The sequence below is a fragment of the Ammospiza caudacuta genome, chromosome 1, assembly GCF_027887145.1.
Source record: "Ammospiza caudacuta isolate bAmmCau1 chromosome 1, bAmmCau1.pri, whole genome shotgun sequence".
In the NCBI taxonomy this organism is placed as follows: domain Eukaryota; kingdom Metazoa; phylum Chordata; class Aves; order Passeriformes; family Passerellidae; genus Ammospiza; species Ammospiza caudacuta.
The window spans coordinates 72,600,560-72,623,063 of record NC_080593.1 but is presented as its reverse complement, the minus strand read 5'-3'; the positions used below and the strand labels follow the sequence as shown (position 1 = coordinate 72,623,063).

The window sequence follows — 22,504 nt, the reverse complement described above, 5'->3', positions numbered from 1 at the left end:
CTTCATATTTCTCATATAAACTTACTGATAAGATCTTTTTATTCATCTCCTAAAACCAGCAAATACATGCAGACTTCCTTACATGAGACACAAAATGGAAATATCTAATCATTCCTCTTTTTATTAATTAAGACAAAACCCACCATTTTGTTGAATATGAAAAAAGTTTGCAACTTGGTTTGAAAATCAGTAGGTTTTCATATGAAGAAAGCTTGTAAAGGGCGTATGCAGCAAAGGCTTGTGTATAACTACATAGGTAATGTAAAAAAATCACCTGGGAACATCTGGATTCAAACAACTTTGTTGTGTTCATGGATGAAGAGTTTTACTGTGATTTCAAGCTTTTAACATTTGGGATGCACTGCAACAAATACATCTCTTCCTTAGTTTGCAAAAAGACTTGAGGAAATACATTTCATGGCTCTAGTTCAAGGATTCTCCATGAATTTCTCCCTGCACAGACCAGCATTCATACTGTTTGGATGGTTGTTAAATATCAAGGAGTCCTGAATGATTTTCAGGAAAACATTTTGGCATCTGGGAAGGTGCTGTTTGTCTCATTGTACAAGGTGTGAGATATATCACTCAGTGTGGGGAAATTACACACATTTAGCCTAGTCAAGACTTCTGTGTTGCATGTGACAGCCACCTACTATGATAAATATTGTTGTGTAGAGTTAGGAACAGCATTTACATGAAATCGTCAAATTCAAATTGACATTCCTTTAGTACTTAATTATACATAACTTTATTTATACTTATAATCATATCTGAAATAAAACATGGTTTGAGTTCAAGTTTTAAAATATCTGAAAATAAAGAAAACATTGTATTGTTGAATTTGTCATGTTTGTCCTGATTGCCAGACCACTTTAGCTTTCTTCATGCCTTTGCATTTATGAAGCTCTAGTGTAGCAGTATTTGCTTAGCTTCTAATTTTGGTTTGCTTTTTGTGTTTTTTCTTTCTCTCTCTTGGTTTTGCCGTTCTTCTTCCCATGATACTGTGCTCGCTCTTTCCGTGCATCACCTGTGATACCCCCCTGCTCCGACCATTCAGCTGTTGGTGAAGGGGGTACATGAAACTCTGGTAGCTCAGAGAGTTGTTCCTGCTCTCATTACTCTCTCCAGTGACCCTGAAATGTAAGTTCCCTGACTGTCTTATATACCTAGCATCCCTCTTAATACTTAGAAAGAAATAACCATCAGTTATGTCTCTTAATCTAGCTGAACAAAAATTGAATTCCTTTTAAAGGAAAGTAACCTTTAAACCATTTATTTCTAAATAAAAGGGTTTACTGCAACAGTTGGAATTCAACTGTGTAAAAATGCTGAATAAATAGAAAACTAAATCCATGTAACTTAATTTTTGTTTATATTTAATCATGTTCTCAGTTTTCAAATTTGCTTACATCATTTCTGGTAGAAAGCTGGATACTACTATTCTGTAATGCTATCAGCTTTGCTACTGCAAAATTAAGTATCACCTGCATTAATGAAATGCAAAGTAGTTTTGGCTGCATCTTATGTCTGATATACAACAGTGGCACTTCATTTCATGGACATTCTGATGTGGTATTTCTTTCCAGCTAAGGAGGGATGCTTTGCTAATCTCACTAACAACTTGTTACTAACAGATGCTCCAGCATGAATAGAGTCTTAGTGGCTTTAATGTCTTGTGTGGGTGACTAAACCAAGAACAACCCCAAGAGTCTGCCTGCCCATCCTCAGTCACAGCTAACCCAGTTGTTCACGTTTACCAAAGCGTTTTTTATTGCATGTTGACTGGTTTACAGCTGGCTCTTCGAGGCATGAGTGAAGCGTTAGTTGGCAAGCGGGTTGCTCCGGCCCTTGTTACCTTGTCCAGTGATCCTGAATTGTGAGTTTCAGACTGAGACCTTGAGTTAATCCTGTCTTTTTCCTGGTCTGCTTTTTTTTTTTTTTTCCCTTTGTCATTGCTAGAAACTAATGTAACTTAAAAGTACTAATTTTAAAATTTTTATGTATGTAATTTTGTTCTTAGTGTTGAATACATCTTAAAGACCCTATTCTTCCATTGTAGTTCAGTAAGGATTGCTACAATCCCTGCTTTTGGGACCATCATGGAAACTGTTACTCAGAGAGAGGTAAGACACCTGTTGTCAACTGTGTTTTTGTAGCATAAGAACAGGATGATTTTTTAATAAATACAGAATAAAAGAAAGGGCAAGTCATAAATTCTTTCTTTTTTTCTTTCTTTCTTTCTTTGTGCTCCAAGTGCTTTTGAGTTTTGCAATGGCCTTTTTTTTTTTCCTCTCTAAATAAACCAACCCTTGTAACTAATAAAAACATTTCCTTCTAAATCTCAACCAAACATAAACAAACAGAGACAGCAGATAAGTAGAGGGGAGGCCTGTGCTAGAAGATGGGAAATCCCATGCTCAAAATGTTTCTTTAAAACCTTCTCCAGTACAGTTGTGAAATCTAACTCCATTATTCCCAAATGAAATAGTTCTATTTTAAAAGAGTGACCAAAAACATCCACATACTGTACTTTTTTAGATGCTTTAGGGTGTCCTGCTTGGCTCCCAAATACTTTAGAAGAGCAAAAGACTCTTGTTGTTCCAGTCATATCTGCTGTTTTAGCCCTTGATTTAGTCCAAGATGGCACTGAAAGACATCGTGACATTAGCCAAGTATTCCTTGAAGATAATGCAGAGATGCAATTCCTCATCATTTTTAAATGATGCTACTATGTAATAGATAAGAATTTTGAAGATAGCCAGGATTCTGCTGTAAACAGTAGAAAACTGGATTTTGTTTCATGTAACAGCTGTGCAATCAAATTTCTTCTGTAAGGCCTTGCAGCTTTTTGCAGAGCTTGCATTCTTCCCGTAATTTCAACATATTCTAAAAGAATGTGTTTGAGGAAATGTGAGTAATGTGAGTCAAGTCAGTGATGACTCACACGTACTTGGACGATGGAAAAGTTAGAATTTTGCAGCTTGGAATGCATGCCTATAATCAGTTGGGAAGAATATTGTTTTGTTACCACACAGAAATTACTGTATCCATTGCACTAATTATGATAAGCCTTAGAGTACAGAGGTGATAGCACCTTCCAAAATGTATCCTAAAATGTTACTTTTTTCAAGTTTGAATCCAAATTAAATACCTATCTCATTTTTGGTTTTCTAGCCTTTAGTTGAGGGAATCTTTTTACTTCCATTGATTTTATGATAGTTACTTTTACATCTCTGTCCTCTGCAAAAAAAATTTCAACCTATTAACTGAGATACAGTACTAAAAATGCTATTAATTGGTTTCTAATTAAACAGGAAAACTCTGTAGTTATTAAGTAAGAATGAAACTAGTAGCAGGTAAAAAAGGGAATATCAGAGTCAAGGAAATCTCAGGAGGAAAAATCAAGTATATGGGAGCACCTGTCTGTTGTTAAAAAACAGATTAAAAAATGAGATCACATTAAAACACTGGTAACAGTCTTTAAAACATAGAGGTGCATTGAAGAGTTTGAAACATCCTTAGAAAAAATCTGTAAATTAGAAGAAAGTCTAAGATCTGTCATCTGAAATACAGAAAATTGTAAACATACTTTGAATTGATCATAACAATTTCTAGCATCCTGATTCTTTTATGTTCTTTCTATTTCTCTGGGAATATTTAAGCTTCTGGAGAGAGTAAAAATGCAGCTGGCTTCTTTCCTGGAGGACCCTCAGTATCAAGACCAACATTCTTTACATACAGAAATCATAAAAACGTTTGGAAGAGTTGGACCTAATGCTGAGCCCAGATTTAGAGACGAATGTAAGTTGCATCCGTGGGAAGATGCAGTCTTCTTCTCTCTGTCCAAAAGCTAATAGGTATGCTGGTTACATTGATGGGGTTTTTCTTTCTTTTCTGTAAACTGTTATTATTTCAAAGGTACTCCAAGGTACTTTTTTATTTTAGGTGGTGCTACCACAAATTTTTGTTTCAAGTTTGAGTCAATCCATTAAATGTGCAAGGGCAATCCCATCAAAAGCAATTGTTTGCAGTTCTTATTCCATGCTGATGTGTGAAGCTTCAAATGCCTGCAGTTGCCACATAGCACCTGTTTAATGCTAAACAAGTCTGTGGAAAGCAGTTTCAAATACTTATTGCTGTATTTACTTTTCCAGTTGTTATTCCACACTTGCACAAGTTAGCCTTGGTCAACAACCAGCAGTCTGTTGATTCGAAGAGATTGGATATCGCTACCCACCTGTTTGAGTCCTACAGTGCTCTTTCCTGTTGCTGTATCCTTTTTTCAGGGGAAGTCTAGCTGTTAGTTCTCTGGTGGTGAGAGAAGTTTAATATTGGAGAAATAACTAAGTTTGTCTTTGGATCTTTGATTTAAAACATGATCTATTCAACATAAGGGGGAGGTTTTCCAAGATGGTGAATATCACAGATTAGCAGCACACCAGGTGCCCCCCAAGCCTCTCTCCTTCACCTCCTCAGCAGGATGGGTGGGGGAGAAAATCAGATGGAGGAAAAACTTGTGTCAAAATAACAGCAGTTTAATAAAGCATAAGCTATGTATGGAAGCAAAGAAAAACAGAAGATTTTTTCTCCCTTTCCATTAGCAAGCAATATCCAGTTACTTTCCAGGAAGCAGGGCTTCAGCACGTGCAACAGCACTCCGGAACACAAACATCACAATAACAAATGGTCTCCTGCCCCACCACCACCTTCTCTTAATTTTTATATGTGAGTAGGCATCATATGGTGTGGAACATCCCTCTGGTCAGTTTGGGCCAGCTGTCCAGCTGTTTGCCCTCCCCCAGCCTACTGATGGGGGGAAATGTTTAGAGAGAGCACTGATGCTGTGCCAACGCTGCTCAGCAGTAGCCTGAGCACTGGTGTGGTACCAACACCAAGATTTCTAGGTACCAGTGCAAAGCACAGCACTGAGAGCTGCTGTGCAGAAAATGAGCTCCAGCTCAGCCAGACCCCATACAGTGGAACTGATAGATACTTGAAAAAACAAAGCTACAAAAACAAAACTCTTGATCTTAACTAATAAGTCAAGAAAAAATCTTAAAAGGATTATATGGGTGTATGAAATACGTGATGTTAAATATGTTCAAGATCTTTTTTCCTTTTTATTAGCCGTGAAGTGTCAAATGCCTTTCCGTTTTCTTAGTTTTGCTGCTGCCCTTGTGTTCCATAAAGCAACATTATCAGAAGACAGAAAAAAAGTATAACTCCAAAAGGCAATCCTTATAATACCTTAACAACCTGGGTTTTAGTTATTTCAGAGGATTTAATGGTCAATCACTTTTTACCAGGACTGAAGTGTTTACGAACCGACATGGAACATCTCTCTCCAGAGCATGAGGTGAGCAGTAAACTATGTTTACTGAGTATGAGATGTAGGTGGCAGAAGTTGAAATGTGATGGCATTTAAAACCAGAAGTTAAGGAGAGCTGCTCATAAGTGGTTTCAAAACATGACATTGAGGAGGTTTTTTTGATAAAGAATAGGTCACATGATTTCAAAACCAGTAAAATCTGGTAAAATATATTTCTAAGCTGAGAATCTCTGCAGACAAATACTCAACCATCAGAAATGCATGTGGAAACATAGATCTTCCTAGACTGAAGAAAAAGGAAATGTTTTTACCATCTTTATGTTAGTCAAACCAAGGATGCACTAAAATCAATGGCTACAATATATCCAGTTAGGCGAAAGTTTCATTTTCTTTCACCAATGGAATAACTGATCAAATACTTCATTTTTGTAGTTAATGTAACTTCTAAGGATCAAATGCATAGTCAGTTCAAAATATACCCTGAATTACAACAAGGAGTTTGATTGAGTTTGAATCTTGTCAGAGAAGGAATTGAGGACTGGAATAGGATTTAAAATAAATCAGTAGGTAACGACAGCTCTCAATTCTCCATTACCACATTCTGCATTACTGTGCTTGAGTGACTTCAGTCATGATGCCAACTGCTTTGGCTTTTTAGCCAGAGAGCAATATAAAATTAAAAGTATTTACTCCTGCTCCAGTGGGTTAGAAAACTCACTACAGGCTTTACAATTTTTATCCCTTTTTTTGTAGAAATGGATATCTAGGGCTTGATCTGCTTCCTACTTCAATGGGATGTTTGTAGGCATCATGATAAAGGCTTCTGAGACCCACTGAGTTCCAGTGTGTCTTGGAAGCCTTCTATCTGAAAATCTTGTTTTCTGAAATGAATGTCATTTACTGTCTCAAATAATTAGACATTTGCATAAACAGAATTAAGTCTTTTTTTACTATTTTGGCCTCTATGGTGTTATTCATTATTCAAATGGCATATCCCTTGACAAACACACATACATTTTCTAAATCACAGAGCCTTAGCTCTAATGCCTTTAACGTCAGTACAGAGTTTATGCTCATCTTGGAAGGGTAACATTGTGGAATTGGCTTGTGTGGTCCTGTCTGGCAGCACTTACCACTCATACCTCATACTTGTTTTCCTTTCTTTCATATAAATAAAAGTCTAAGTTGTGCATTTAGGTCAGAGCTTCTCATCTTTAAAGGAAACATTTCACCTTGTGCAGACATTCAGATACTTTACCAGCATCTCTAGTTCAATGTCAAGTTCCTTCTTCCTCATTTTCCACTAACCTTCTATGGGTTTTCAAAGTAAGTGGATTTGAGTTGCATGATAGTGAGTCAGTACTTCGTAAAAATATTTAGTCCATATACTGCAGTACTGTTTATAAGACTTCAGTATGTTAAGTCTCTTAAGTGTCTCTAAATATAAAGTTAGTACTCTAAAATATTTCTCTTTAAGGAGATTTGATTTCATAATCAGTCCTATGACCAAACAAGGAGAACCCAAGGGAGTAGGTCTGAGCAGTATGTGCAAAGCCATAATGTAGAAATTTAGAAATTAATCTGCAGAAGAGGAAAGAATTGCTCCACTTCATCCAAGAATTACACAGCCTTCCCAGAAGGAGCTGTGCAATGGATGGCAAAGCCATCTTCTTATTGAAATGATCCTGGGTCCTTGATGAATTATTCTCCTCTTTGTTCAAGGCTTCATATTGTTGATATTTGGAACATCTGGATTCAGATGTATGAAAATGTAGGAAAGCTCCAGTGCACAGGTGGAAATGATAAGTAACAAAACTTATGGCAGCTGTGCTTGAAATTTTCAGGTCTTTTTTGATACAGAAAAAAAATCTGAATGTATTTCTCTTGTACCTGTGTACTCTTAAGCATTAAGTATTTGTATAACATTTTATGCCAATGGAAGACAGCAAATGTAGTAGGAAGAGTTGTAGTCCTGTTTGAATGCTGCTCTCTGAAACACTCAAGGGGTTGTAACACCTGCTACCTAAAATGATTCAAATGCTGAAGTAATACTTGTGGATACACAGAGTGAGCAGTGGCACACGTCTTCAGACCACACCACATCTTATCAGTGTAATTAATGGTTTTGCTGTAGACTTGACAGAAACCAGCATTTTAATTTATGCAAAAACATTTAAAAATAGTTATCAGTTGGTGGTAACCATTAGTGACTGATCTGTATTTTAGAGATTGAAAATAGTATTTTTCCTTTGTTGTATATATTCAGGTTTGGTGAGGCAATACTAATTTTAATTGCCTGTAGCTTTGAGATTTTAAGTTTAGAGTCTCAAAAAAGTATTTAGCCTTCTTCTGAGCTGTGGCAGAGGAAGTTTCCATTTATGCAGAGTGTCTATATATGTGTGTGTATGTACATATTATAGTTTCATACTTTGCATTCTAACTTTTTTGCCTAAGTGTTGCAAAACATATCTTGGTTTGAAAAGACAGGTGTATGCTAAGGAAGGCAGGAGCCTCTCTTGAAATGGAAAATGTAAACCCCCTCCCTCCAAATTGTTATAAATTTGAAATTAAGGGGCTCTCAGGCAAAGATATGGGAGTAAAAATAACAGTTCTTTATTAGGAAAAGTCAAAATAAAAATGCAGTAATACAAAACAATGCTGACAGAGTCAGAATACGACCTGACATCCTGTTGATCAGGGTGTTGGTAGCAATCCCAATAAATGGTGGCTGCAATCCTCCTGGAGTGGCAGATGCGGTTCTGTTGCAACAATGATCCTGTAGAAGGGTGTAGTTTTCTTCTGAAGGTCCAGTGGTGGTGTAGATGAGCCTGGTCTTCCTCTGGGAATCCAGTGGGAAAAAGGCTGCCTGTGGTGTTCCAAATCTCAGATTATATCCAGGAAGGAATGCTTGGCTCCTCCCCTTGGGCAGAGCATCTCACAGTGGGATGATGTAATTTTATCAGTCATGCCGTGAGATTCAGTGGCCCAACAATAGAAGATATCTCCTGGAGGGAGGATGGGTTGTGGAAGAGATAAAGAAAAACTGCCCAATTAACAGAAGATAACTGTCCCACCTCTAACAGATGGTAATAGAATGCACGCCCCAGCCATATCTTGCATTTGCAACCTAAGACAAAACACTTTTGTCTTAATGTACTGAAACAGTAGTGTTGTGAACAGGGCAGGGAGTCATTTCTCTGTCCCATGAATTAACTGTATGATTTTGTTTTAAAGCCTGCTATTGGGAATCATGTCCTTATTTTTAGATAAGTGTAAAAATGTCAGTGTGGAAGTGTCTTCAGACTTAAATACTCTGCAGAAACCTTTTTAACACTGTACTTGCTTAAATAAAAGGGAAAAGCCATGAGTCATAGGAACTCCAGTGGAATGGTATCAAGTTGATTTTAGCACTTCCTTCCATTAAGATATTGTCCTAGGATACCATCACACTTTTTTCCTTGCTTTTTCTTTCTGCATAATGTTCATGAAGATGTAGCATGTCACAGATGTAGGTTTGTTTTAGTGCTGTTTTTAAAAGCCTGGGGCAAAAGGACAGAGTCCTGAACTTCTGTAACTATTTGGAAAACGTTTTCTTCCTTAAGTTATTTTGAACGTTTTTGTTGTTTCTAACCACAAGGCATTATCAGATAACTGGAACTCAAAGGCACTTGAAAAAAAAACAGGGAAATGTTTTAAACAGTTCTGCTAATGTCAGAATTATTTGCAGAGAAGATTTCATAAGAAGTGTTAATGTAAAAGGAAAAATGTCAAATGTCATGTCTCTCTCTTCCTTATGTCTTAGGTTATTTTGAGCTCCATGATAAAAGAATGTGAACAGAAAGTGGAAAACAAGACCGTCCAAGAACCACAAGGGTAAGACTTCCACTTCCCTTTTTCTATGTGCATCCAGAGGAGTGTTCTGCAGACTATATTCCATAATGTTGTCCAAGTCTGTGACCTGAAATCCTGCACTGACATGTGCTGTATTTGAAAACAGATTTTGGAAACTTTAATACAGTGATTTTTTCTGTCTCCAGTGTAAAACATGAGACAACAATTACTTTTATAGGAATGATGTTCTTGGTTCTTAATTTTTTGTTCATTTAAAGCTGAATTTAAATTTCTGTCATGAATCTGAGAAATCAGGGAGTGCCTGGCCTAAGTGCTTAGAGCAATGTATGTAGCAGACACTTTGCCACCCATGGGGGTGGCAACCTACAGGCTGAGGGAATTGTTCTGGTCCTGGGAAGAGCTTGCTTCAGGCTGCTGTCCTGGTTTGCACAGGACTGGGACACACAAGAAGTTTCCCCAGTGTATAAACTGACCCCTGTGTGAGTGTACTGGTTAGGCAGTAAGCTGACTTTGGGAAAAGGCCACCTGGGATGCACTTTGGTAAAACAACCTTTCCACAAACACAGAGTAAACCCAGCTCTCCAGGGAGGCAGCAGACACACAGTGCTCATGCATCCATTTGCTTCACCTGTAGAGATGGTGTCATTTGTGTGTACTTCCTGATAACAAAAGTAGCCAACAGACCCACCTTGGATGTGGAAATTTGGAATGCTCAGTGTCATTGTAATGAGTTGTATGTGCTCTTTTGCCTGCTTATTGCCTGGAATGGCATGCCAGCAGGTAAATTCTTGTGGATTATTATATAACTTAACAAATCCTTAGCAATGCTGCCAAGGAAGCGTGTGAGAATGTATCTGAAAAGAGAATTTGTTCTCAATCCCAGTGCTTTGTCATGAGAATTGAGAAAATTACTGAAGCTTGTTCATGTCATGGTTCCTTATCTGTAAAAAGCTGATAGAATTTACTTCTTGAAAGAGCTCACCCATAGTGAGCTGGAAGCAACTGGTAGTCTGAGAATGATTAAAATAATAAAGGTGTACAAGAGCTCAACAAAAGAAATGTAAAATAGGAAAAGGGTCACTAAGGCACCAAGTAAAATACTTCAGGCTTTACTAGTAGTAAATACTTTGAAATGACAGTCAGTCCTATTAAGCCTTTGCAGAAACAAATAAATGCAAACCTCATACATCATCTAATGTACTTCCTTTATGAATGCAACTGCTGAAAACTAAGATATGAAAAGGATAAGTCTTTGCAATCTGTTCCTTTGTTCTTTAATTAGCTTTCCCCTTTCTTATTCAACATCAGGCTATGGTTGTTGTCTTGTACTGTACAAAATTAACAAGAAATATTTTACCACTGAAGAAATGACCTTTTCATATACGTAAATATCTCTGTTTTCTTGTTAAGTGCTTGCTGATTTCAGTTCCTAATTTCTATGACAAATACATATTTGACAAAGGATTTAAATACAACTGGGATATAAATTACTGGGGTTTGTTAACAGCACGGCAGTGCAGGCACAGAAATCAAAATGGGTGCAAAAGCAATCTTCTGATGTTCTTGTCCTGTCTTTTCCCCTTGCTGTTAGAAAAACTTGGTCAAATAATACAGGATCAAAGAATTCATTTTTTCAGAAGATTAAACTCTCCATCTTGAAATATTAACCGCTTTTGTTAAACATTTTCTTTAGCAATTAACAAGGTATTTTAATCATGGGTAACAACTGATATTACAAACTGATTGCTATAAAATGCCCATTAGGAAAGTTTGTTTTGCCCTAGAGCTTGCCCATAAAACAGGCAGAACTCTGTGTGGCATCTGATTCATCTGGACACCAGGAAAAATCTTATGTTTATACATTATTTTTATTTGTGGGTTGGGTTTTGTTTTGCTTTTTAAATAATGGATTGTTTTAAACAAGATATACTATTGCTTTGTTGGGTTATTTGATTACTTTTTAAAGATGTGAGACTCAAATTATTTGATTTCATATTAATTTCTGCTATGTTTAAATATTCACTTTGCATAGTAATGGAAGTACTTTGGAGGCTATTAATTTTGGATATTTAAACTATTAAGCATGCAGGATGCAGTGGATTATGTTTCTGTTTACAGTAACAGTATTGGAAAACATGAACTTGTAGAGTCTGCAGTTGTTACTGTTTAATTTTTGACATCAGATGGCTGATATGCCCCAAACTGTTTCAAGAACCAATAGAATACCTCCATGTTTTCCTCAGTCCTATTCAGGATCATTAGACTAATGAAAGCATAGTTTGTTTGGAACTACAGGTTTGTCACCAGTTGCTAGGCTTTCTTTTCTGAAGTGAGCACTTTTATTTTCTTAATGCTGCTAATGCTTGGAATATACAGTATTTCCCAAATAAGTTTTCGTAGCTACACCCAATTCTAGGATACCTCATGGTCTGAGATAGCTTCTTGTCCTTAACTAGCTGACAGTGAGTGTAAACTGTTACTTATATAGTTTATATGCCCTTGCTTTATCATGAAATCAAAGGAAATTGCAAAAGGCTTAGCAGTAATTTCTTACTGTAGCAGTAATTTCCCAGCTGAGTTTTATCAGCTGGAAATATGTGATTCGTTAGTTGACTGGAGATGTTTGATCAAGCCAAAGATGTCTGGGCATGTGATAGTGCCTGAAATAAATGTTTTACTTTAGAAGTTTATCATTAAACTATTTGCAAATCCACAATACAGCTTTAGTGAGAAGCTTCTGCTTTATTTTTAAGGTACTTTAAAAAGAATCAGAAATCATTATTGCTAAGCACCTTTTTTCTGTGGTGTGAAATGGGAGAAAGAACTGTGTGTATCCCTTCTACCTTTGAAGAAATCATTCAAGTTCTGTTGAAACAATTCAGAGTTAACTTCAGTTTTACGTCGTTGATGCAAGTGTGTCAAACAGAACTGTTTATAACTTTTCAGACTGAAAAGTCAGTTCCTGGAATATGGCCTTTGCCTGTAAGACAGATTTTGTGGTCTTAGCTATAATTTTGAAATGCAGAGTCCACACTGAGTTCACAAGAATGAATTTATTTGGTAATGTTTTCTAAAATTGTCATTATCCAATGTTGATAAACACTTGCCATTTTGACTACAAATATAGGAAGTATGGAGTATTTGTTAATATTCCTGCTATGTACATTTGCTCTGTCTTGAGACAGATGACTCCTACTGTGCTAAACAGTTTATATATATCTGAAGTTGAGCTCGCTGATATGTTAATTTTTTAAAAATCTGTTAATTTCACATAGTAGGGATAATTTCTTAACATATTATTGAAAGCTTAGCATCCTGTAGCTTCAGCATTGCTTGGGTTGCTCAGTCGAGTTTGTGGGAAACCTATGAACTCTCCATTTTCCTATGTAGTATGTCTCAATTAGGAACTTCCCAGCACAGGTAACAGGAGCCACATTCAGAAGAACCAGAAGAAGAAGCTCCTTACCCAGCGAGGGGCTGACCCAGTCGGGCTCAGCGTGGGGTTCGCAAGAAATTTATAAGGAGATCAAAGGGAAGCTGGTCAAGTAATATAAAATAAAGATTTATTGAGAATTACTAGGTTGACAATCCTCACCAGTTTTTAACTCAGCTCAGGTGAAAGTAGTTGGAAAATCAAGAGTTGAAAATTAAAGAGAAGTGTCATTGTTTTGTACTTACCTTGCTTTTGCTCATCTCTACACATCTGCTAATGTCACTGTTGGAGGCAGGTTACTTGGGTTAGAAAGGTCTGTGTCTGAACTGATACTGGTGAACTTACACTAAATAAACACAAGAATTGACATTTCTGGTGAGAAGGCAAAGGCAGTCTTTCAGAGAAGTATTTGTCACTACAGCAATTCCCCAGTAGGTAGCAAATGCTAATATGGTGACATCCAAAGGTACTAAAAATTAGTGCACAAAAATATTTTACTGTTTTCACAGGCACTGTGAACACATTATAATAAATTTAAAATTGTATATATGGACCAGGTAGTGATGGGTTTTCAATTTTTCTTCACAGACTGGTCTTTTTTGTTGAAACCTATGAAACACAAAGACAATTTAATTGCTTAATAAATAACAGCATAATGTTCTTTTTAATTTGTAGTCTCATGCCACTAAATCTTTTCCTTTCCTAGCTCGATGTCAATTGCAGCGAGCCTGGTAAGTGAAGATACAAAGACCAAGTTTTTGAACAAAATGGGCCAGCTGACTACATCAGGTGCAATGTTGGCTAATGTGTTCCAGAGGAAGAAGTAAGATGGGAAAAGGAACTCCCAGCTAACACTAAGGTGGACCTCACAGAGACTGGTTCCTGTACTTGAAGTACTTGCCTTTTAATTTCTTCTGTCTTATGTTCTTGTAGTATAATTTTATTCTAACCTCCAAAGATATTTGCACTGCTTTTGAATATCGCTGTGTATCTGTTAATTTTGGGTTAACTGTGGTTGATATAAAACTGAAATCATAGTCTGTACCAAGTCCCTGTTCTGTGTTCTTGTCTTTCCAGCATATTTTTTTAATATAGTGGAAGGTTTTGGTTTTTTTTATTTTCTGACAGGATATCAGCAAATATCTGTATTATACATGGAGCTATTCTGACGGTACTTAAAATAATGTAAATTTGAAGTCATTGTCATGAAGTAATAAAAGTGGAGATTACTTATGTATTTAAATTATGAGAGAGTAATGCAGATTTTTTAATTATGTTTCTAAAAAGAAGAGGAAGAGCCACCAGCATTTGTCTGTGCTTCTAGGGTTGTTTTTGTAAGTATTGTGCATCTTGAATCCAGAGGAATTGCAGTATCTAATGTGTGAGACTGCTTGCACTGCATCAGTCTGCAGGGAATGCTCATGTTTCACATGATTTATGCCGACATTGTAAATGCTGTACAAAGTCCTTCAGATAAAATTCTCACATCTCTGTGGTTTTTTGAGGGGTTTTTTCTTTTGTAGGGGTTTTTGTTTTATTTTAAAGCACTTTACAAGTCTACACATCCACAGGCACATCCATTAAGTAAAGGAAAAACATGATAAATTAATAAATGTTTATAAACATGTAAGCTACTTCACAGGGTCCCCAGTACAGTTCTGCACGCAGAGGAAACCTTATGCAGGAGAGAGTCAGCTTTCATTTTGCACGGAGTGTGCAGTTCTGTGGACTGTGAAAACTAAAGATATTTTGTTGTTTAGATTGAATTTCAGTTCAAATTTAATTTTGGAGTGTTTGAAATTATGCTGAGTTTGATGTGCTGTTTCTTTAAAATGTTAAGTAGACTACCTACATACTTTTTGAAAATGACATTACAGGGATTATATACAACTACCAAATATTTTTGTTAGCAAGGAAGCATTAACAACTAAATCCTTTTCTTCTTATACAGCACTTCTTTTCCCCCTCTTTATGCCAATGTAATCTTCTGAAAGTAAACTCAAGTGCATGCATGAACTGGTATGAGGTAGCACAGTGTAAAAGCTCAGGTGTTCTCTGACATGGTACCATTCAGCTGGAAGTATGGACATCTTTAAGGACAGGGAAAGCAAAACAGAGCAAAGGAATAAAGTATTCCCCCCTGAAACAGAATATGGATGGAATAACAGGTTGGGTATCACCCTTAGATGGAGATAATGGAGATAACTTGAGGCTTCTGCCTGCTTTGTGTCTGTGCCTGTTGGCTCTGCGTTCGCTGTTCCTGCCACGGCTGTGTTGTGACAGGGCCTGCTGCTCCCGTGCGTGCCGTCGGTCCCCTCGCACTGCACTGATGGAACATCTCTCTGGAGGTTACACAGCTCCATGCCTTCATGTTGCTCGTTGCCATGAAAGTACGCTTTTAGCAGACTGACTGTGAAATGGAGACATTCCTGAGGAATGGGAAGTGGTGACGTTCCTCTCTATTGTTCTGTTGTCAATAAAAAGTTTTGTATACCTGCCTTGTCTTGTTACTTCTGCTCTTTTCTGAAAAAGATAATCACATCAACAGAGCTGTTACAGGAGCGACATTTAATGCACAGAAATTGTTTAGCCTAAACTCTTTTTACATAGCAGGTAGTAGACTGAACTTGCTCAGTTTCCTTGGCTCCCAGACCTGTGACTTTACTGCCATTTTCATTCAGAGTCTCCTCCTGTGTCTCCTGTGCCATGGTTGTGTTTTGGATTTTTCTTCTCCATCTCTTTTCTGACTTCTCAAGCAGTTACACTGCCAGAGATAACTTTATATTCAGGAGACTGAAATAACAGGGCCATGGTTAGGCTGCCACTTTCTAAAGCAGGGCAGCTGCCTGTGAGAGTGGCTGCTCACCTACACTGAATTTCATCCACCGTTTAGAAAACTTGCAAATTTGCACGAGCCTAAAAACTGTGACAGCAATTTAACTTTGGAGAAAGTGAGCTGAGACCCTTTAGTTCATTAGTATAAATGTAGCCTCTTTACCCCGATAGACTAATGGGTCTAGTCTCTCCAGCCCCTTGAAAAGTGTAGCTTCTGCTTTCCACCAGTTGTAGGAATTTGAGCAAGGATCACAGGAAGACCAGCACAGTAACTACTGAGGTAAGAAAATTACTGTGTAGGCAGCAAACTTCCAATGTAGGTTGTCTTCAGGAGTTTTGCTTCCTAAATTTGAGGCCTCTGTTAGTATATGTTGGTTGCAGGAGTTTTTCAGTGTATATTAGTTTTCAAATATGAATTGATTTTCAAGATTGCAAGAAGTTGTTCTGTGTGGGGGGCTTGGTGATATTTGGGTTTTTCTGATTATTCCTCCTAGCTCTGTCACTGTAACATTTAGGACTGGAAAAATAAAAGAGACCCATTTAATGAGAATTACCAGAATATTTTAAATTAACCTTCCCCCGCCTTTCCTGTTACTATTCAAAATAAGTGAACCTTTTGGGACAAAATGTTCTGTTAAAAGAAAGCAGTTTGTCCGCTAAGGGTTGTCTTTAATTGTTTATGGCTCTGCCTGAGTAAGGATTCTGTAAAAAACCTAAATGTTTGCTTTATTGGCATTGCCTGAACAACTTCCACTTGTTAGCTTCAAATGTCGAAGGTCTCATGCTGCCCCTCGTGAAGATAAAATCTTTGGATCTTTATTTTAAATATTTTCTCTTATGTTCTTAAACAAAAGAACAGTGGGCTGAAGGTACCTGGCTGCCTCAATATATGTTCTCTGCAGATCAAGCATAAAGCTAATTGGTATTGTGCCTATATTTGGTTCTGAAAGATTCCTTTCTAGAACTCTGTATTAGGCAAATTGTTCTTCTTGTATCTTCTAAGCAAGGTGAATAAAGGGAGCTCCATAAGAAAAGCTGCTCCGTCTTCTGTTAGTCTCTTCCTACTCCCCTACTGCACCAAGAAAAACAATCCTGCTATTACTGTACATGAAAGTATATTCTGGTTAAGGGAACTAAAGGCAGTGTTTGAATGGATTTGGGGCTACAAAAGGTGAGGAAGCTGATGGATTTAAAGATTAAAAACTATCCATGAAAAAATCTGTTGTGAAGACGAGGAGTTTTTTTAATATATTGTGAGAATTCATTGCTACGTAGGGGATGATAAGATGATTCTAAAAGATTCTGCAGAAAAGTAGATTTGTGGGATATTTCTACCCTCTCTGTTGTGACACTGTTAATGGCATTTCTATGTTGCAGGACTCAGTGGGTCTGTGTTTTAGTACATTTTATGAAAGTGAGTATAATGCATTCCAAATGTTTTAAGTAATTTCCCATTTGGAACTTACTGAGTATGATATTTAAGTAAACAATGAAGTACCAGCACAGGTTCATGGAGCAGAAGGTCACTGAAATGTTGATACAGCAAAATGATTGGCATGCCACTAATCTGAGGTGGTATCACAGAAGTTCCTGCATCAAATGTAAGTAAGTGCTGATGAATAACAGGAATGAAGGCAACAAGATTTCAAGGAAACTGGCTCACTGATTTTCTGAGTGCATTTGGTTAATGTTTCTTGCAAATACATTCAAATCCATAGCTAATTTGGTTTAGACTATGAAATTGGTCAACAAAGGCCCAGAGGAGAGTGGTTGTTGAATAAAGCTATTCAGGTCCTGGATGTCAGCAGTGTACGCTGATAGATCATGTGTTAACTAATTCAAATGAATGACCATGAATGAGTAATTGTTTTTCCAGAGAAGCTGTTTCTAAGGTTTAGCTTAGAAGCTGTTTTAAGGTTTCCTTAGGTTTAATGCTGGCCAGTTTTCATCCATACAGATAAGCTGTAGGAAAAGAGGATTCTGCTTACAGAGTTAGTAACAAGCAAGTCAGTGGCAAACAGCCTCTGTCTTTGGAGGTATCTGCACTACATGCTGAACTTGAACGTCCATCACACTTCCAGTTTGGTGAAAGACTTTCTTAGGCTGAAGATTTCCATTTCCCAGAAACTTCTGAGTATGAGCAGTTCTACTGCAGAAGTGAGTGACTTGAAACAGTGACTTACCACTTGGTGTTAAAGGCCAGCACCATGGCAGTGGTCAGTCTGGTTCCTTTGCAGCACTGGGATTGCATGTGCTCGCTACTGCCTCCCTCAGTCACCCCATGTCAGGCTGGTCTGTGCCCTCTTCACCATCTCGCAGAAGCAGAGGGCTGTTTTTCCTACCATTTAAATACTGTTTGCAGATAGGACTGTTTGCTGCATATTTAAATATTTCCATTCCCAAAACTACTGTGACTGTGGTCTTATGCTGCTGCTTCTTGCCCTGCACTTTTACAGAGTTTTTTCCCCATTCCATAACACCTGAGAGGCCTCTTCAGGAGATGGAGGCAGTACAGCGGAGTCCTGCTGAAGTGACAGCAGCTGTAGCAGAGCGTGTGCCTTGTAGGATCATGTGGGTTGTTCTGAAAGGCATTTGCACCTTCCCTTTAACTACACTGCAAAGCAAGGGGAAGTGGTGATGGGGAAGAAGCAGCTGCAATGTTTAATAGGCAACAAGGACCTAGGTAGGTTTGATCCCTTGCTGACAGATGAATGCACTGTTGATCTAAGTGTGAGTTATTTCAATCAGGTGAGTTTTCAAAGGAGTTTGGGATCATTAAGTGTGCTCTTAGATAAAATGGCAGGGTGGCTCTGGGGAGCTGGTAATGGGGTGTTGCCAAGGGGTTATGGTCTCAGTCCCCCTGCGGGTAGGTGTTTGCCAGCCTTAAAGACTCATCTCCAGGGCTTGAGGAATATCCTGGGCAAAGCAAGCTCCCCAGGCCATGCCAGTATTGCTCGTCCCAAGGATGAATATATGACTCAAGTCTTAGGGGTCAACAGGTATCTTATAAACATCAAAGTTAAAAATTCACCATGACTTTGTATTTCCTCCCTGGAATAGGCAGGCATAGGTGTTGCCACAGTGGCTGGTGATAACCTATCAGTGCAGAGTCTGCTTGCACGTATTTCAAATATCTGATGTACTAGCGGTGGCTGGTTGAGAGCGTTTTTCTTTTGAATGCTGTGGACTTGAGGTTTTCAGACAGGCATTTAGCAGTGGTACATTTTTGTGGGATTGTAAAAGGTGTGTTGTGTAAACCACACCAGTGTGACTAAGGAGCTTTATTATAGTTGCTCTGTCATGGGAAATATTTGTGTGCTTGAAAATTTCAAGGAGACTGGTCAAAAGAATGGTATGGAAACTTGCCTTTCACAGGAAGAAATAAGTTTCAAGTTGATGACGTGACTTTGTGTATGGGTTGGAGTTTTTTGTAAATAGATTTTTTTTTAATTTCTTTATTTTAATACCTAGAGTTCTCAAATAAAACTAGAGCTTTCTGTGCTAAAATATTTTTCTAACTTTTTTCTCCAAGTATAGAAAGCTCCACATGCTGGGTCATACAGTAGGGCTCCCTCCCTGCAGTGGGTGATGAGGCAGCTGAAAGCAGCCTTTCTCCCTGGTCCCACAGTAGACTCTCTGCATGGATTGCTGGTACTCCAGAAGCTGCACTGTGACCCACCTGCCCCACAGGGCATCCCCAATTTAAAGGGATCTTTCCAAGAGCTCTGACTTTGCACTGCACTGCCTTTCTTGCTCACCTGCTGAGAGGCAGGTGCTCATATTTACACAGCCTGTATTTAGTCCACAGACTGAAACCTCAGATAACCTTTGTGACACATACTGAAAGAAAACCACTGATCATGATTGAGCAAAACCCTTCACCTCATTCTCTATCCTCAGCAGCATGCGAGAGGCAAGGGAATGCCTTCACAGCCTTCCTGCACATAAGAAAAGATCTCCCAGGGTGCAACCATCTGCCTTTCAGTGTTGCTTCTATACCCAAGTTTCCATCATGTCACTTTGAAGACCTTGAAGATTTAACACAGAGCCTGTGTTCCTGGTTCTCCCTCCCTGGGAAAGGGGGCATCACAAGGTGTTGGTGTCCATTGCAGGTTAAGGGGAGTTCAGTGGCATGGATAAAGTGAAGGAGCAGCTGGGGACGTAAACACGAGTGCACAGGTGCTGCTCAGATGCCCTGGTGTATCCACCAAACCATTCCCGGCCTTTGCTTTTTGGATTGAAAGTTTTGGGAAGATGGGAGACAAATTCAGGCATTGGCTGGGACTGAGCTGCCATTTATCCAAGCTCCTGCAAAAGAGGAGTTTTTACACTGTTGCTGAAGGGGTTTAATTTTCCCACAACTACAAAACTTGCAGTTTTGATGTAGATAGCAACTTTTAGAATAGCATTTAGCAGGTAATACCCACTTTTCTCTCTCTAGGAAGGAAGCAAGAAGAGATCCATACTGACCACAGCCCCACTAAGCGGTCAGCCAGGCTCACGGTTTGTTTTCCATGGCAGGCATCACCAAAGAAAGGATCCTGGAATTATCCAAAGTATTATTTTCATTCTGTCACACCGCTAAGGCTGCACAGGGTTTTCCATCTCTCCTCTTTCATGAGAGCTTCCCAAAGGCTAGTCCAATTGTTGCTTGTGTGCCACAGTGGTGAACAGAAACAAGAGGCACCTGAATGTCACTGTTAAGTTTGAAACCTTAATATTTCAAGCATTTTGATTTTATTCAAAACAGGTGCTTTGCAAAAGTAGCTGACAAAATAATGTTCTGTAAGAGAAAAAAAATTGCTAGAACAGGCATACAAACCAGTTTCGGTATAAATGTGTAGGTTTTATCTGTGCTACATAGAATGATATATGTGATAAGTGTGAGAGAATTGACAGTGCTAGACATTCCCCGGTTCATATTTTATAGCATTCACATTTTAATTTATAACAATCTACTGCAATCCATAATTAAGACTGTAAAGCACCCAGTAGTGGCTTCTGTGGGTTTTGGCTCAGAAACATAAAATTTAACTCAGAGGAAAATGTCTGAGCTTTCAAAAAGAGGCTGTTTTCACAAAGTGGTAGAAAATGAGAGAAATTTCAGCTCAAACAAGAAATATTTCAGGCAGGATCAGGGTGAGAATGCAAAAGTAATTGAGCTGATTTGCAATACCCACTGCTCTGGAGCTCCTCTGAGCTGCAGGGCTTGGCTTTACTCGATGCCTTCAAAGCCTTCACTTGACACCTTCGGAGCAAGCTGATAACACATCTAACTGCTAGTGAGAGTGTGAGTTTGCTCTTGTAAATCTCTGGTTAGAATGAGCAGCTGGTAAACAAACACAGCCTATAGCCTCGGTGTTGTGCTAAATGTGAAAAGGGGAAGAGACTTAACAGACTGTTCTGTTTAAAAAGAAACATTTCCTTGTACCATAAACACAAACATTTTAAAACCTCCCGGCTGGCACAGAGCTGCATGTTTTCAGCAATGGGTGGATGAGGCTCCAGCAGAAGGATCTCACCCCAGTGCTATCCCTCCCTCTCAGTGGGCTCCCTCCAGGACAAACCAGGACTAGCACCACTGCCAGCAGTTGGGCACACACCTTTGCACATGTCACACCTTACCTTGAAAAGCCCCTGACAAGTCTGCTTTGCATTTGTTCCCTACCAGGCAAGCTGGCTGCTGTGGCCATCCCTCCTACTCTTCACTCCCAACTCAGTTCTGTTCCGGCCTGTGCAGCCCAAGTGTGGCGGGACCCTGACTCCTCAAGCAGGGTGACAGGGCTCTGACAGGCACTTGCAAGCTCGATGGCTTGCTGAAACCCATCAGCATGATCCTTGCCCAGTCACCTCCAGAAGAGTGAGGGCATCAGGGGCAGCATGTCATGCAGTGTTGCTTTGAGCCACAGCCCACTGTGGACCATCAAAGTCACCTAGGGGCCACCAGTGCCCAAACAGCCCCGTGGTGTCAGGGAACGAGGCCAGGACCTGCAGGAGCACAAGGACCTCAGGCAGGACCTGCTTAAGCAAAGATCAGGCAGGGCCCTTGCTGAGGACATTGGGGGGTCAAGCAACTCTAGGGCGATTAAAAAGGCTTTATGGTGCCTGGAAACTGTCTAAGGGTGAAGGTCATAGCTTGGTGCTGCTGTGGAGGCAGGCCCTCCTCCAGCTAGAGGGAAAAAGCTCAGCAGCTGTTTCTGTCCCGAGTGTATCATTCCTCTGAGCAGAAATCAGACAACAGCACCACCGAGGAAGGATCAGTTTTTAATACTCTCTTAATCTTTTGCGTTTGAATTAATGTATTTATTTGAAAACATAGAGAAACTCTACACTTTTTTCCAGGTCAAGGGTTAAATCTAAATACATAAGTGAAAGAACAACTTCCTTCTTTGCCCACGTCAGAAACGTGCTCCCAAGCTCATTTCTCAGCATGTGAGCACAGGGCAGGTTTTGTGTCCCCAGGGTCATCTCCCCTGGATCCTTAGCCTGTGTAAACAGCCGGGCCCTGTCCTGCGGCACCACAGAGAATTCCTGACCCTCTGTGAGGGCAGGGACATCGCGGCCGTGCCGGGCACGCCCCCAGCTGCAGCCCCTCGGCCCGGGCAGGGCGGCTGCCGCGGGCAGGGCGGTGCGGGCCCTTTCGGGGGTCAGGAGGCCACCGAGCAGCGTTCCGAGTCAGGTCGCAGGGACTGGCCCCGTGCACGGCCTGGAGTGGTTTGGGAGAGCTCCCAAAGCACATCTTCCGCTTTTCTTCCCCTCTTGGCAGCAATTCCGTCCGCCAGCTCCCGACATCAGCTACAGTTCGTGGAGGGGGAAGGGAGGGGGACCGCGAGCTGCGCCAGAAGGCCGAGGCTGGCACCCACATGTTGCACAGGCACCGAGAGGGAACAGGGCACGGGAAGGGACGGGACAGAAGCTCTCCTCAGGGCTGGGGACAGACCCAGGGCGCATGGGGGACGAGGTGGGAGGCAGGCTGAGGCCGAAGATGTCCTCTGACAGTGACAGGCCCCCTCCGGGGGCGTGAGGAGAAGGCAACAATTCCAGGGGAGATGACA

The 22,504-nt window shown here is 39.7% G+C and overlaps 1 protein-coding gene across 2 annotated transcripts in view; it reads left to right on the top strand.

Moving 5' to 3' along the window:
* The window catches only part of RELCH (RAB11 binding and LisH domain, coiled-coil and HEAT repeat containing), a 76,659-nt gene extending 61,595 nt beyond the window's left edge, over nucleotides 1-15,064 (top strand). For both annotated transcript variants that reach the window (XM_058825040.1, XM_058825048.1), the window contains 7 exons: nucleotides 1,058-1,140; nucleotides 2,060-2,123; nucleotides 3,663-3,801; nucleotides 4,155-4,271; nucleotides 5,268-5,356; nucleotides 9,132-9,202; nucleotides 13,321-15,064. In XM_058825040.1, coding sequence (XP_058681023.1) covers nucleotides 1,058-1,140; nucleotides 2,060-2,123; nucleotides 3,663-3,801; nucleotides 4,155-4,271; nucleotides 5,268-5,356; nucleotides 9,132-9,202; nucleotides 13,321-13,441 — 684 coding nt within the window. In that variant the 3' untranslated portion in view covers nucleotides 13,442-15,064. The remainder of the gene's footprint in view (nucleotides 1-1,057; nucleotides 1,141-2,059; nucleotides 2,124-3,662; nucleotides 3,802-4,154; nucleotides 4,272-5,267; nucleotides 5,357-9,131; nucleotides 9,203-13,320) is intronic.
* Nucleotides 15,065-22,504: the final 7,440 nt, after the last annotated feature.